The sequence below is a fragment of the Trachurus trachurus genome, assembly GCF_905171665.1.
Source record: "Trachurus trachurus genome assembly, chromosome: 23".
NCBI classification, from domain to species: Eukaryota; Metazoa; Chordata; class Actinopteri; order Carangiformes; family Carangidae; genus Trachurus; species Trachurus trachurus.
Window position 1 is genome coordinate 2,656,921 of NC_139912.1, and position 14,746 is coordinate 2,671,666.

At 44.2% G+C, this 14,746-nt stretch overlaps 1 protein-coding gene across 7 annotated transcripts in view; it reads left to right on the forward strand.

The window, feature by feature from the left end:
* shank3b (SH3 and multiple ankyrin repeat domains 3b) overlaps nt 1-14,746 on the forward strand; it is a 51,662-nt gene that overhangs the window by 31,917 nt on the left and 4,999 nt on the right. For 4 of the 7 annotated variants that reach the window (XM_083999502.1, XM_083999496.1, XM_083999497.1 and 1 more), the window contains 12 exons: nt 450-563; nt 689-764; nt 2,315-2,397; nt 2,818-2,942; nt 4,222-4,354; nt 5,241-5,321; nt 7,300-7,430; nt 7,746-7,839; nt 9,753-10,379; nt 11,225-11,512; nt 12,483-13,776; nt 14,337-14,363. In XM_083999502.1, coding sequence (XP_083855628.1) covers nt 450-563; nt 689-764; nt 2,315-2,397; nt 2,818-2,942; nt 4,222-4,354; nt 5,241-5,321; nt 7,300-7,430; nt 7,746-7,839; nt 9,753-10,379; nt 11,225-11,512; nt 12,483-13,776; nt 14,337-14,363 — 3,073 coding nt within the window. Of the gene's footprint in view, nt 1-449; nt 564-688; nt 765-2,314; nt 2,398-2,817; nt 2,943-4,221; nt 4,355-5,240; nt 5,322-7,299; nt 7,431-7,745; nt 7,840-9,752; nt 10,380-11,224; nt 11,513-12,482; nt 13,777-14,336; nt 14,381-14,746 lie in introns of all 7 variants that reach the window. The other 3 variants (XM_083999499.1, XM_083999500.1, XM_083999501.1) reach the window with 2 other exon arrangements.

The window sequence follows — 14,746 nt, forward strand, 5'->3', positions numbered from 1 at the left end:
TATCTATCTATCTATCTATCTATCTATCTATCTATCTTTCTATCTATCTATCTATCTATCTATCTATCTATCTATCTTTCTATCTATCTATCTATCTATCTATCTATCTATCTATCTATCTATCTATCGTTCTATCTATCGTTCTATCGTTCTATCTATCTATCGTTCTACTTCTATCTATCTATCATAGATATTTTTATTCACTGTAATTATATGATTATTTTTAGTTGGTTGTATTGGTCGAATTGGATTCATGGGGGTTATAACCCCACTAACTCCTCCATAAATGACACCAATGGGCCAATATGTGTGGTCAGAGTACCACAGTCAGTGGACTCACAACGAGCGTGTGTGTGTGTGTGTGTGTGTGTGTGTGTGTGTGTGTGTGTGTGTGTGTGTGTGTGTGTGTGTGTGTGTGTGTGTGTGTGTGTGTGTGTGTGTGTGTACAGTGCTGTCCATCGGAGAAGGAGGATTCTGGGAGGGGAGCGTTAAAGGACGGACCGGTTGGTTTCCTGCCGAGTGCGTTGAAGAAGTTCAGATGAGACAGTACGACCCCAGACTGGGTAACAACAACTACAGATACAGAAACATCCCATAATAATTAACATAGACATATAATAGATATAAAATATATAACACTAATAATCTATTGTATGTAACTTTAATGTCTGCCGTGTGTTTATTTCAGAGACGAGGGAGGATCGGACCAAGAGGCTGTTCAGACATTACACTGTCGGTTCCTATGACAACTACACCTCCTACAGGTAAAACTGCAGCACTGCACCTGAGGCACAGGCGATAACACCCACCATGGTTAATAATAATCAATCAATATATTTTACTAATTATTATGAATTTAAATGGAATAACCAGATTAAAAAAAACATCTTAACAATAAAATGACAATAAAATACAGTAAAGAGCAGAAATACAAACATTCAATGACAGCAGATTTAAAAACCTTTAAAGGGATAGTTCACCCTAGAATGATATTTCGCTCATTATCTACTCACCCTCATGTTGACTAAGGGCTGGAAGAATTATCAGAGTCCACCGTCCCTTCTCTTAGTTACAGGGGGTCTTGGCGTAGCAGTGAATTTCAATGCAACGGTTGCAAAGGGACACCGGAGCTCTTCGTAAAAAAACACACACAAAAAAACATCCAAATACCTCCATGATGCTCGTATGTAATGTCCGTCTTGTGCTGAAGCCCCAAATTGCGTAATTGTCCCGAAAAAAAATTAAATAAGTCTATATTTTAAGCTTGTTTGTAGCGGAAGCTTCTCGTCTTCTTCTTCTTCTCCTATTCCTGGTCCGTCCAAATATCGCGTGATTCGCAGTAACCGCAATGACGCCGGCGCAAATCACGCGATATTTGGACGGACCAGGAATAGGAGAAGAAGAAGAAGACGAGAAGCTTCCGCTACAAACAAGCTTAAAATATAGACTTATTTAATTTTTTTTCGGGACAATTACGCAATTTGGGGCTTCAGCACAAGACAGACATTACATACGAGCATCATGGAGGTATTTGGATGTTTTTTTGTGTGTGTTTTTTTACGAAGAGCTCCCTTTGCAACCGTTGCATTGAAATTCACTGCTACGCCAAGACCCCCTGTAACTCAGAGAAGGGACGGTGGACTCTGATAATTCTTCCAGCCCTTAGTCAACATGAGGGTGAGTAGATAATGAGCGAAATATCATTCTAGGGTGAACTATCCCTTTAAGTCTGATAGTGTAGTTCAGATCCTACAGGAAGTGTTTCTGTATCTCTATCTGTCCCACTACTATTAATATTAATGTTTAGATCAATACACAATGTATTATTATGTATTATTTATCATTAACTGTTATTATTAATATTACTTATGAGCTAAAGGACAAATGAATTTCCTCCAGGAGGTAAATAAAGTGTCTTTCTAGGGTTAAATATTATATTATTTATCTCACTTGTGGGAAATTCACTCCTTACAGCAGCAATAAATCAAGCAAGAGTAAAGAATAAAATATTAAAAAGAGACACACTATATTATACATTTAAGTACAAAAATATATATAGAAAAGTGTGTTACAAACATATATTTACATTGTTTCTTTAGTTGTTGAAAATCTTGCACCGTATCTGAGGCAAGAATAATAATAAATGTGTGATAATGTAGTATACTATTTATATAAACTGTATATATGTAAACATGCCATCTATCTATCTATCTATCTATCTATCTATCTATCTATCTATCTATCTATCTATCTATCTATCTATCTATCTATCTATCTATCTATCTATCTATCTATCCGTCCATCCATCCATCAGTGACTATGTGATCGAGGAGAAGACGGCCGTGCTGCAGAAGAGAGAGAGCGAGGGATTCGGCTTCGTCCTCAGAGGAGCTAAAGGTAGAAACAGAGGGATGAGTGGATGAGTGGATGGACGGATGAACGGAGGAGTGGTGGGTGTCTGGAGGAGTTGAAAGAGAGAGAGAGATATTTAAAACGCTGAAGTCTTCAGAGGCCGAGCTGTGAAACTCCTCGTTCTGGTGTTTCATAATGACGACGACGACGACGGATCACGGAGACGAATGGAGTCTATTGATTATTAGAGAATTATTTTATTATATTTTGATTCTTATTTTTACTCATCTTTTAATCATTTTAACCTTGTTTTGATGATCTCAGCTCTGTTTCATAAAGCAGAAGACACCAAATACTACATTTCCCATGAGCCTCTGCTGTGAATTCGACCAATCTCATAGCAGAAGACTAAAAAACACCAGAATAAAGCATTTCTGTGTGTGTTTTCTTCCTGTGTGTGTGAAGCTGAGACGCCCATCGAGGAGTTCGCCCCCACGCCAGCGTTTCCTGCTCTTCAGTACCTGGAGTCGGTCGACCAGGGGGGCGTGGCCTGGAGGGCGGGGCTACGGACAGGAGACTTCCTCATAGAGGTAGCCTAGCAACACACCTGACCTGACTCACCTGCAGCATCAGTGTTAAAGGAATACAGCAACATTTTTTTTTTCATGTCTTGCCTCACTCCTGAGTCCATGACCAGCAGATAGACACCATCCTTTCGACTGTGCGTGAAGTAACAAGGGAGATAGAGCCGTATCGCCGTAATTAGCTTAGCTCAAACACTGGAAGTGTATAGGTAGTGTTAGCCTGCCTTCACCTAAAGTCGCTAATTAGCTTAGCTCAAACACTGGAAGTGTATAGGTAGTGTTAGCCTGCCTTCACCTAAAGTCGCTAATTAGCTTAGCTCAAACACTGGAAGTGTATAGGTAGTGTTAGCCTGCCTCCACCTAAAGTCGCTAATTAGCTTAGCTCAAACACTGGAAGTGTATGGGTAGTGTTAGCCTGCCTCCACCTAAAGTCGCTAATTAGCTTAGCTCAAACACTGGAAGTGTATGGGTAGTGTTAGCCTGCCTCCACCTAAAGTCATCAGAGAAACTCTTCAGCAACTCTAAACGGAAACCAGCGGGCCGATCTTCGTCTCAGAGCTGACAAAACTCTCCGGTAAGGCATCTTGAGCGGTCAAATGCCGCTAACGGGACGAGATCGGTCAAAACGGAGGGTTCAAGCAAAGACGGTTTATTTTGGTTCAAGCTAGCTACATTGAGGGTAGGTTAGCTTCCTATTTCAAAGTAAAAGCACAAATTCTATCATCATGGTTTTCTGTATGTAAAGGGCAACGGGTGTTTTATTTTGTGAAAGTAACCGGAAGTGCGTTGGTCACAACGGCTAGCTTGAGTAGCGCCAAATTCGTCTGAACAAAATTGTAAACAGCTGGTATTTAGACAAATTAACGACACACTGCTGATCTAAACGGCTACTTTCTCACCTAAACATGTTTGAAATGTGGATAAAGTGATATATTTACAGAGTTTAGAGCTAAAATGAAATCAGCTTCTGACTGCTGATTTCGGCTCGGGTAGGAGGCAGGCTGACGCTACCCATACACTTCCAGTGTTTGAGCTAAGCTAATTAGCGACTTTAGGTAGGAGGCAGGCTAACACTACCCATACACTTCCAGCGTTTGAGCTAAGCTAATTAGCGGTGCGCCAGCTCTGCCCGTATCTCCCTTGTTACTGCACGCACAGTCGAAAGGATGGTGTCTATCTGCTGGTCATGGACTCGGGAGTGAGGCAAGACACGAAAAAAAATGTTGGCGTATCCCTTTAAGATTATTTAATTAAACCTTCTGTGTGTGTGTGTGTGTGTGTCCAGGTGAACGGCAGCGACGTGGTGAAGGTCGGTCACCGTCAGGTCGTCTCTCTGATCCGACAGGGAGGAAGTCGTCTGCTGATGAAGGTCGTGTCTGTTTCCAGGAAGTCGGAGTCGAACCTGATCAGGAAGAAAGGTCCGCCCACTTTTACTCCTACCTTTAGCAGTGGCCATGTTGTTTCTCAGTGTCCAATCATGTGATCTGTTTACATCGGATTTATTGCACCATTTAACAGCACTCTTTATGAAATGTTTATGTTTGTTATAATAAAAATAATTTAAAAACATAAAACGACACAAGGCCGACAAACAATAAACAACCGTTAAATAAACGATAAACAACCGTTAAACGTGGACCTGCGCAGCTACTGACCTGAGTTCAGTTCAGTGCTGAAGGTCTGAACAGCCAATAGCACGTGGTCTCGTGGTCACATGACCCTCAGCCGACCAATGGTAGAACTATGATCACTCAGTCCGTCAGTGACATTAATGATTATTGTAATCAGTGTAATATGTTAATTAAAGCTGAAACAATCAATTAGTTCATCTTTGATCATGATAATAAGATTTATAAACTTTATTTATCCAGTAAAGACAATGTTAAAGTAAAATAATGTTAAAAGTGGCTGCACTGTGTTTGTGTTTGTGAGCTGGAAGTCGTGATGATGACTTTATTATTTGACTTTCCGAGCAAAAATAGTTTATAGTTAGGTAATAGTTTGATAGTTTTGGTTTTAGTTCTTAAATCTGCTTTTTTGTTTTATATAATAGTGTCGTCCATTAAAACAAACACAGGAAACGACCTGAGGCCTCTGCATCTGAACATCTGGTGTCACATGTTAGTTCACTGTCGTCTGGGTCACTGTCCGCTGACCACACACACACACACACACACACACACACGCGCACACACACACACACACACACACACACACACACACACACACACACACACACACACACACACACACACACACACACTCTGTAGTCTCACTCTAACCTGATTGGTTCTCTCCTTGTAGCCCCGCCCCCTCCAAAACGAGCCCCCAGCACCTCACTGACGCTCCGGTCCAAGTCCATGACCGCTGACCTGGAGGAGATAGGTAAAACAAACACACACACATGCACGCACGAACACGAACACACACACACACTCACACACACTCACACACACAGAGACACAGAGTTGAGTCCGGCTGTAGGAGTGTGTGTTGTTGACCTTTGCTCTGTCTGCAGCCAGGAGGAGACGTTTCGGTGAGTGAGTCACGTGGACCTGACAGGTTGATGTGTCGGTGGCCTCAGTGTTATAATGTGTGTGTTGTTGTGTTGTTGTGTTATTGTGTTATTGTGTTGTTTTGTTATGAACCTGGCATGACGATGGACTGATGTTGTGAAGACAGCATGAAGTTTCAGACCGGGACGTAGCCGAACACGTCGGTCGTTCGGTCATTCGGTCATTCGGTCGAGGTTTAAAGTTGATCGATAAGACATAAAAAAAGAAAAAGAAAAAAGAGAATCTGCTTTGTTGTGACATCACAAAGTGACAGGAAGTCCTGACGGCTCGTTTTAAGGCTCAGTTTCTGAATACAGGCTGTGTGCATTTCTCTGTGGACTGAGGCTTTGATACTTTCACAGTATTAATATAGAACCTAGAGCTGCTTTATAATCACACTACACATGGACATCTACCTTTATACTGTATGGAGCTTTAACACAAACATCTACCTTTATACCGTATGGAGCTTTAACACAAACATCTACCTTTATACTGTATGGAGCTTTAACACAAACATCTACCTTTATACTGTATGGAGCTTTAACACAAACATCTACCTTTATACTGTATGGAGCTTTAATACAAACATCTACCTTTATACTGTATGGAGCTTTAATACAAACATCTACCTTTATACTGTATGGAGCTTTAATACAAACATCTACCTTTATACTGTATGGAGCTTTAACACAAACATCTACCTTTATACTGTATGAAGCTTTAACACAAACATCTACCTTTATACTGTATGGAGCTTTAACACAAACATCTACCTTTATACTGTATGGAGCTTTAATACAAACATCTACCTTTATACTGTATGGAGCTTTAATACAAACATCTACCTTTATACTGTATGGAGCTTTAATACAAACATCTACCTTTATACTGTATGGAGCTTTAATACAAACATCTACCTTTATTTTGAAGAAGCTTTAACACAAACATCTACCTTTATTTTGAAGGAGCTTCAACACAAACATCTACCTTTATTTTGAAGGAGCTTTAACACAAACATCTACCTTTATTTTGAAGGAGCTTTAACACAAACATGTACCTTTATTTTGAAGGAGCTTTAACACAAACATCTACCTTTATTTTGAAGGAGCTTTAATACAAACATCTACCTTTATTTTGAAGGAGCGTAAACTCAAACATCTACCTTTATTTTGAAGGAGCGTTAACACAAACATGTACCTTTATTTTGAAGGAGCTTTAACACAAACATCTACCTGGGTAAGTTGTGGTGAGTTTTTGCAGCATATGAGGGACAAAATATTTCAAAAGTACTAATAAATAAATGTAGAAATAAATAATATAATACATAAATACAAAGTAAAAACCATTTTAGTCATGACAAATGCTATTTCTGAATTTTTACATTATTTATCTGTTTGTGCCGATTTACATTTATTTATTTATATTATTTCCACATCATTCATTCATTTATTGATCTGTATATTTACACATTTATTTATTCAATTAATCAACTTATTTCAAGAGTTATTTATGTATTTCTACAATGTATTTATTTACTTATTTATCTATTTGTACTATTTGTCATTTTTGTCCTTCATAGCGGTTTAAGAGTAATTAGTCCATAAAATGGTCGTTGCCGTGGAGACGAACATGACATCAGTGTTGCTATAAGACTCTGGCTACGACCCTGGTGATTGATGGTAACCGATGTTGTTGTTGTGATGCTGTGATGTAACCAGGTTGTATGTGTGTGTTTGTGTGTGTGTTATTGTGTGTTTTGTGTCTTTGTTGTTCACGCTGTTCCTCCTTGCGTCTCGTCCCTCCAGAGAAACTGGACGAGATGTTGGCGAGCGGTCAGCAGGAGGTCGTCCTGAGGGCGCGTCCGTCAGACGACTTCAGGGCGGCGACGGTCAAACAGCGGCCGACGAGCCGACGAATCACGCAGGCCGAGATTAATGTAAGACCAGCTTCGATTTAGGGAAACAAACACATTGGTCCTGGTGTTGCGTTTGTGTGAAATCAAATCAGAAACTACAAATTTCTCATCAACTTCTCCACACAAGTTGTAATTTTCGACCGGTGAGTCAGATTTTTTGTTAAAGTGACTGAAGAACATCAACAAAAAAAGAGAATTTGATCAGAGCGTCGATAGATTTATTCTATTCTCTAACTTTACCAACATGTCGTCGTACAAACTCTGAGTTTCCCACTGTGAGAGCAGCTCAGAGGTTACATGAGGTCATTGTGGGTTTGTGTGTGTGTGTGTTTGCAGTCCCTGTTTGAGCGCCAGGGCCTGGTTCCTCCCTCGGCCCCGGAGAAGAGCACCATGGCGTTACCCAGAGGAATGTCCAGAACTAAGAGTTTTGGTGAGACACACATACTTAAGCACACACACACACACACACACACACACACACACACACACACACACACACACACACACACACACACACACACATGGTATTACATAACCACAGGAATAGTTTTGCTTTGTTGGAAACAGGCTGAGACGATCTGCTTCTGTTCAGACTTTGTACAAAATCGTACAAAATGAAAAAGCTGGAACTGGACAGATGCAGGAATATTGATGGGCCTATGTTGTATCACAAGATACAACTAGAAAATTTCCTCTGGGAAATTTTGATAGGAACACGGGGGGCTACTGCCAGGCATACCATCTCTGTCAACATGGGAATCAAACCCACGATCTTAGACAGAGCTGCACTGGTCTCGCATTTAGGCTTACTGTGACAAAACGGTAACTCCTATCAGAAAAAAACACAGATCAACGGTGCTGTAAGGACTTCCTGAAAAATTTGGTACGATTTGGTGTTTCTACAGTAAATATTTTGGAGACACTGGCAGTTTTAAAACAGGGGTCCATTCTGCTTCTGTCAGAAAATCTTTGTATTAGAGTCAATGAGGAGCAGAGACAGACGTGGCCGCACTTAGAGGCTGACAATTCAAATTCTGTAAGTCTCTCAGATATTTTGAGCACATGGTGAGAGACAGAACAAGATTGTCTACAAATTTGGAAAAAATCATGTGTGTAGAGTGTAAATTGTGTCCAGGAGGAGTGTGGAAAGAGAAAAATTCTGGAATTTTTCTGACTCTCTCCCACTCTAACCGATGATGTCATCAGTGTTACAAAACATGAGAAGCTCTCTGAGGAAAAAGAGTTTATGCAGCGAAAGTGTCACTGTGATCGATTATCTGTCATTTGTGTGATCAATATTATATAGAGGGATTATCTGTTTACCAACAAGTCAGGATGCGTGCGCAACCTGACTGCAGAAAGAACCGGTTGTCATGGTTACCTCTATGGATCTAGTGTAGTCAAACCGGTGTTAGCTAGCGATGTTGTCAGCGTACTACAACAGTTTATCACCCACTGATGTAGTGTGTGTTTTATACATAGACTGTAGGTTTTATAACGGCAGGAAAGAAAAAAAAAAAAACGTCAGGACGGAGGATCGAGTTTGTACCGCGGCAACGGCAACTCAGCCACGGGACAAGCCACGGACACTCAGAGCACGGCGTCGGTCATCGGTAAAAACAACACTGTGCCTCCCTAACGTTACCTACAGCTATTTAACAGACAATCATGTTCAGGAAAATACTCCCGATTACAAAACTCAGTGTCTGTGAGGACTGAGGTGCTGCCTGGTCAGAGACGAGGGAAGAGGACGGACATGTCTAAAGTATGGAACAACTGCATAACGTAACCGTAACGTTATGCATGGCTGAGTATGTACCGGTAATCTAAAACAATGTAGTTTAACGTTAATTAATCGCATCTTGCTTTCCATTAGTATGTGACCTCGTCTTCAGTCACTGTCGTAGTAAACATTTCACAACTCATTCGCTGCAGTTATAACGTTACAGCTGTACCTGTGAGCATTTAGCTTTATCACCATTCAAACCAACGTATCTAACACGTTATATTGCTCGAAATTAATCGCCAATGTACTATTTTCTCTCTCGTTTGCCTTGAAAGGGGTGCGAGTTGACACTATTCTGTTAAATTTGCGCGTTTTGTTATTTTTATCAAAACAATTAGTGCAACTTCCAGCACAAAAAGACATGATCACGGCTCTTGCTGCTCTCTTTCTGCAGGCGACATGCGCAGTAGAACGTCAGTGACGTAGGCTGGTAATCCCTCTATAAGGAGCATGTGAAGGACACACACACTTCACTCCATGTTAATATCAAATTCATCTTATGTTCAGTGTGTTTGTTTGGTGTCTTTATCCTAACGTCTCTGTGGTAACCACGACAGGCACACCTGACGACGACCGGATCACCGCTCTGATCAATGAGAGTCGGTTTCCCCGGAGCTCCTCGCTGACGGACAGCTTCATCCCTCCTCCCCCTCAGACGGCTCCTCCTCCTCCCCCCTCCGCCTCCTCCTCCACCTCCTCGCTCTTCCTCCTCGACTCCGGGCCGCCTCCCTCCTTCCTCCCGCCTCCCCCTCCGGCGAGGGGGGAGGGGCTAACACGCTCCAGCTTCAAGCCGGGAGCGGAGCCTCGGCTGCAGGAGCTCTCCGACGCGCCGGCGAGGAGCCACGCCCACGCCGAGCGGCAGAGGAAGGCGAGGTCGATGATCATCCTGCAGGACACGCCGCCGCTGCAGGCTGACGCGCACGCCGCTGCTGCCGCCGCCGCCGCCGCCACGCACACGCTGCACACCGCCACACACACGGCCACACACACGCTGCACACCGCCACGCACACCTCCACACTGTCTCTCCACAGCACCAGCCCCGCCCTCGGCCACTCACCGCTGTCACGCCGCCGGGGTCGAGCGATAGAAAACCCTTACGCTAACGTGGGACAGCAGGCTCCGCCCACAAAACCACAAAGGAGGAAGTCGCCTTTGTTGAAACAGCTTCCTGTAGAGGAGCAGGGTTAGGATCGTTCACACCTGTTGTCTCCATGATATGATCTGATGTCCTGAGTGCATCGTGGGAAGTTTCATGTGTAGCTACTTATGCAGAAGCTAAGTGTGCTAACGTTAGCTGGTTGTCTTAAAAAAACACAAGCGACGAGTGGTTGGTAAAATCTAGGCATCTTTGACGCCTTAAAGGGACAGTTCAACATTTAGTCAGATCCTCCTATCACCATAACCCCTATAGCCATAGCAGTAGGTTCATTACCTTTAATTATCGGTGCATGTTGTCCACCAGAGCATTTTGGAGTTGTTGGATTGGATTAGATGAACCTACTCCGATGACTATAGGGATTATGGCAATAGGACAATTTGCCAAAATGTTTAAGACACTGAAATGTTGACATACACTATAACATTTTAGCTGTGTCTGTCAATTATCATTAAGTTAGCCAGTTAGCTTTGCTAGATGCTATGATAAGCATTGTCTGCAAGAATAGGCAATTCATTCTGAACTTGTTTGTTGGTCCATCTGTCTTAAAGCATTTTGGGTTGCTTGTGTAGCACCTGCAGTACCAGGTTGTTGGGTGTAGACCAGTGCAGTGGGGGATGCTTGCATACTTGACCAATTAATGAAGTTGGTCTTTGCAAGAAAAGTCCCTGAACCTTTAGAAAAGACCTGCACCCTGAGTAGGGAGGGAACTAGTCCCTGTTTTTTCCTCTGGTGGAAACGATTCGTTGTACCATAGCTGTACAAAGAAGGACAATGTACCATTATGTGCTCAGGATTGAGGAACAAATTCAGTGCCATAGCTTCCTATCATCTGTCCAGTCAGACTGAAGCTTGTGTGTTTGTTCCTTTAGGACTCAGAGATCACGATCCTACCAAGTTAGATGTATGTGGACCGGGCAGTCCCAGCAGGGCGGAGCTGTACCAGCAGCAGGTTCTTTCAGAGCGAGCTCGGGTGCAGGGCCGCCGGTCATCCCTCTTCCTGTCTGTTGAGGGGTCGGGGTCAGAAAACCAGGCACCACCCCTCCTGACCCAGAGCCACTCAATGGACGACCTTGGCGAGCTTCCTCCTCCTGCCCCAGTGCTATCGCCTTCACCGACACCTCACACCTTTCTCCATCCACTGACAGGAAAACCTCTGGGTAAGTCCCACAACAAAAACGTCAGGATCTAAGCAAGGACGGACTGCAGAATTATGTTTGAGTCAATGGCACCAGTCAAGTAACAAGTATCTCTAATGGACAGTTCCCAAGGGACATTCGATTGCCGGTGGTTTGTTTTTTGTCAGGATCTGAGACAGAACCTCAAAGTATTCAACAAAGTAATAGGACAACTAGAACAAACAAGGTACAGCACAAAATGGAAGAGAGGGCCAGGGATAGTACTGTGAGGTACCCCCCAAAATCCTAGTAGAGGACCAAGGACAGATCCTTGAGGTACTCCACAAAATCCTAGTAGAGGACCAAGGACAGATCCTTGAGGTATTCCACAAAATCCTAGTAGAGGACCAAGGACAGATCCTTGAGGTATTCCACAAAATCCTAGTAGAGGACCAAGGACAGATCCTTGAGGTACTCCACAAAATCCTAGTAGAGGACCAAGGACAGATCCTTGAGGTATTCCACAAAATCCTAGTTGAGGACCAAGGACAGATCCTTGAGGTATTCCACACAATCCTAGTAGAGGACCAAGGACAGATGCTTGAGGTATTCCACAAAATCCTAGTAGAGGACCAAGGACAGATCCTTGAGGTATTCCACAAAATCCTAGTTGAAAACAAAGGACAGTTCCTTGAGGTATTCCACAAAATCCTAGTAGAGGACCAAAGACAGATCCTTGAGGTACCCCCCAAAGATCCTTGAGGTATTCCACAAAATCCTAGTTGAGGACCAAGGACAGTTCCTTGAGGTATTCCACAAAATCCTAGTTGAAAACAAAGGACAGTTCCTTGAGGTATTCCACAAAATCCTAGTAGAGGACCAAGGACAGATCCTTGAGGTACTCCACAAAATCCTAGTAGAGGACCAAGGACAGATCCACGAGGTACTCCACAGCTCAGAAGGAGTAACAATAAACTGTTTGTCAACCTTTTCTCTCCATCCCTCTCTTTAGACCCTTCCTCTCCACTCGCCCTGGCTCTTGCTGCACGAGAACGAGCACTCACTGCCCGAACGCCGAGCCCAGAGCCTCGGACTAAACATGCGTCTGCCTCCACCACGCCCATTCCCACCCCAGCTGCCAGCCCTGAGGGCAGACACAAGCGCACCCCTCTGGTCACTCCACATAGCAGCCCTGAGCCCCGATCCAAGCGCACCACCCCACAGACGAGCCCAGAGCAGCGCACCAAGCGCACCACTCCTCAAACCAGCCCCGAGCTGAGGCATAAACGTATAACCCCGCCCCTGTTCCCTGATGGACAGGTGGAGCGCCCGGAAACAGAAGGGGGAGTCACATCACCTGCCGGGCCGTCACCTGAACGTTGGAGACCTTCCCCTTTACCGCCGCTGGCCACTGAGAGTCACCCTGCTCTGATTGACAGGCGCAGAAGCCTCACAGTGGGCAGCTCAGAGGAGGAGGGCGGGGCTTACACAGTGACACTCCCACCAGCATTGTTGTCATCCAGCGATGAGGAAACCAGGGAGGAGCTGCGCAGGATTGGTCTGGTGACTCCTCCCCCTGGCTTTGCTAGTCCTCCTCCTCCTCCCCCATCCTCGCTCACCCTGTTGCCGCGACGAGGTGGGGAAGGAGGAGGAGTTGAGAGTGGTCCTGACTCCCTGGGTAGACGAGGAGATGAGGAAGAAGGTGGTGACGAACGGCTCCATGACAGCTCCTCCTCCCCCAGCTCACTGCCTCCCTCCATCACTCTGGCCTCCCCTCCTGCTCCTTCCTCCCCCTCCTCCCCCCCTGCTGCCCACCCATCTCCCTCCTCCACCGCCACCTCCCCATCCGCCCTGAAACCTCGCCTTCGCTCTCCAATTGGTCGTGGACGCTCTGCGCTTCGGGACCCGCTGCTGAAACAATCCTCAGACAGTGAGCTCCTCCCCTCTGCCGCATCCTCCTCCTCCCCCTCCTCGCCGCTCTGTTCCTCCCCCACTGGTATCGGCCGGCAGCCACGCTACTTATTTCAGAGGAGGTCCAAGCTGTGGGGTGGTGGGGACGACCGCGGGGATGAGCGCCGGGGCCTCAGCCCGGACGAAGGCCGTCCGGCAGCACTTGGGGGTCAGGGCTCAGGGTCAGCTGTGGATCTGACCGGTCGCTCGGCTTCGGCTCTGGAGCTGAGCGGCAGGGTGGGGTCTGGACTGGACCTGGCCAATCGGCTACAGCTGCTCAACAAAGACAGTCACTCTCTGGGGGAGGAGCCGAGTCCCCTCGATCCTGGTCGCAGGTCTCCAGTGGGAGGTGCCAGGTACTTTGATTTGCCTCACGTTGTAAACACTAGGGGTGTCACGATTCTCCAAATGCTCGATTCGATTCGATTCTCGATTTTAGGGTCACAATTCGATTCGATTCTCGATTCTTTTTCTTTTTCTTACAGCACAGAGGCCTATATTCCATTTTCAGACTAGTCTAGTCTACAATCATTGGTTTTATTCATAACATTATATACAGAAAATCTTGCAATCTTGCAATTTCCATAATGTATCATATTAGGCACTAATAGTCAAATTTAAATAATTTATTTACAATATAAAGGTAACAATCTTGTTCTCAGTCATTTGGCCCCCCAATTTTACCAAGAATGCCCCCAAAAATCATGATCCAGGGGCCAAAATTGCCCCCAAGATTTCGAAACAAATATCTGTACATTATCATAATTCTTTCTTTGACTTCGATGCACGAGACCATGACGTAATTTCGATCAATTTCGATAAAAAATCGAAATCGTGACACCCCTAGTAAACACTGTGTGTGTGTATGTGTGTGGGAGTGTGTTGTAACATAAATCTGTTGTTTGTGTTATTCCAGATGTGTGGACAGTGGAGAGAGTAAATCGTAGGTTATTATCTCTGGTAAACACATTCTTGTTATCGCTAAGAGATAATTCTCATTAGCTAACAACGAACTAACAGTCATGTTCTATGCAGACGACTAACTACTAAAAACCTAAAATTACCCTCCCTTTGAATTATTTACAAAAGGCCTCTCCTGAAAAATAAAGGTGAACAGGGGCAATACTTACATTTTACTTATTGCATATGAGCTTTAGCTTCAACACTACTATTGCTTTTTGTGACAGAAGACTATTTTCTCACATTTTGCTCTCAATCTGAAAGGAGTCAGCTGGTGGTGGAGTTTCAACCCTTATAGTCAAAATTGGTGTTAATGAGCTGGCTGATAAAAATCTGCTGTTCATAGTTGTAACCCAGGTAAAGGCT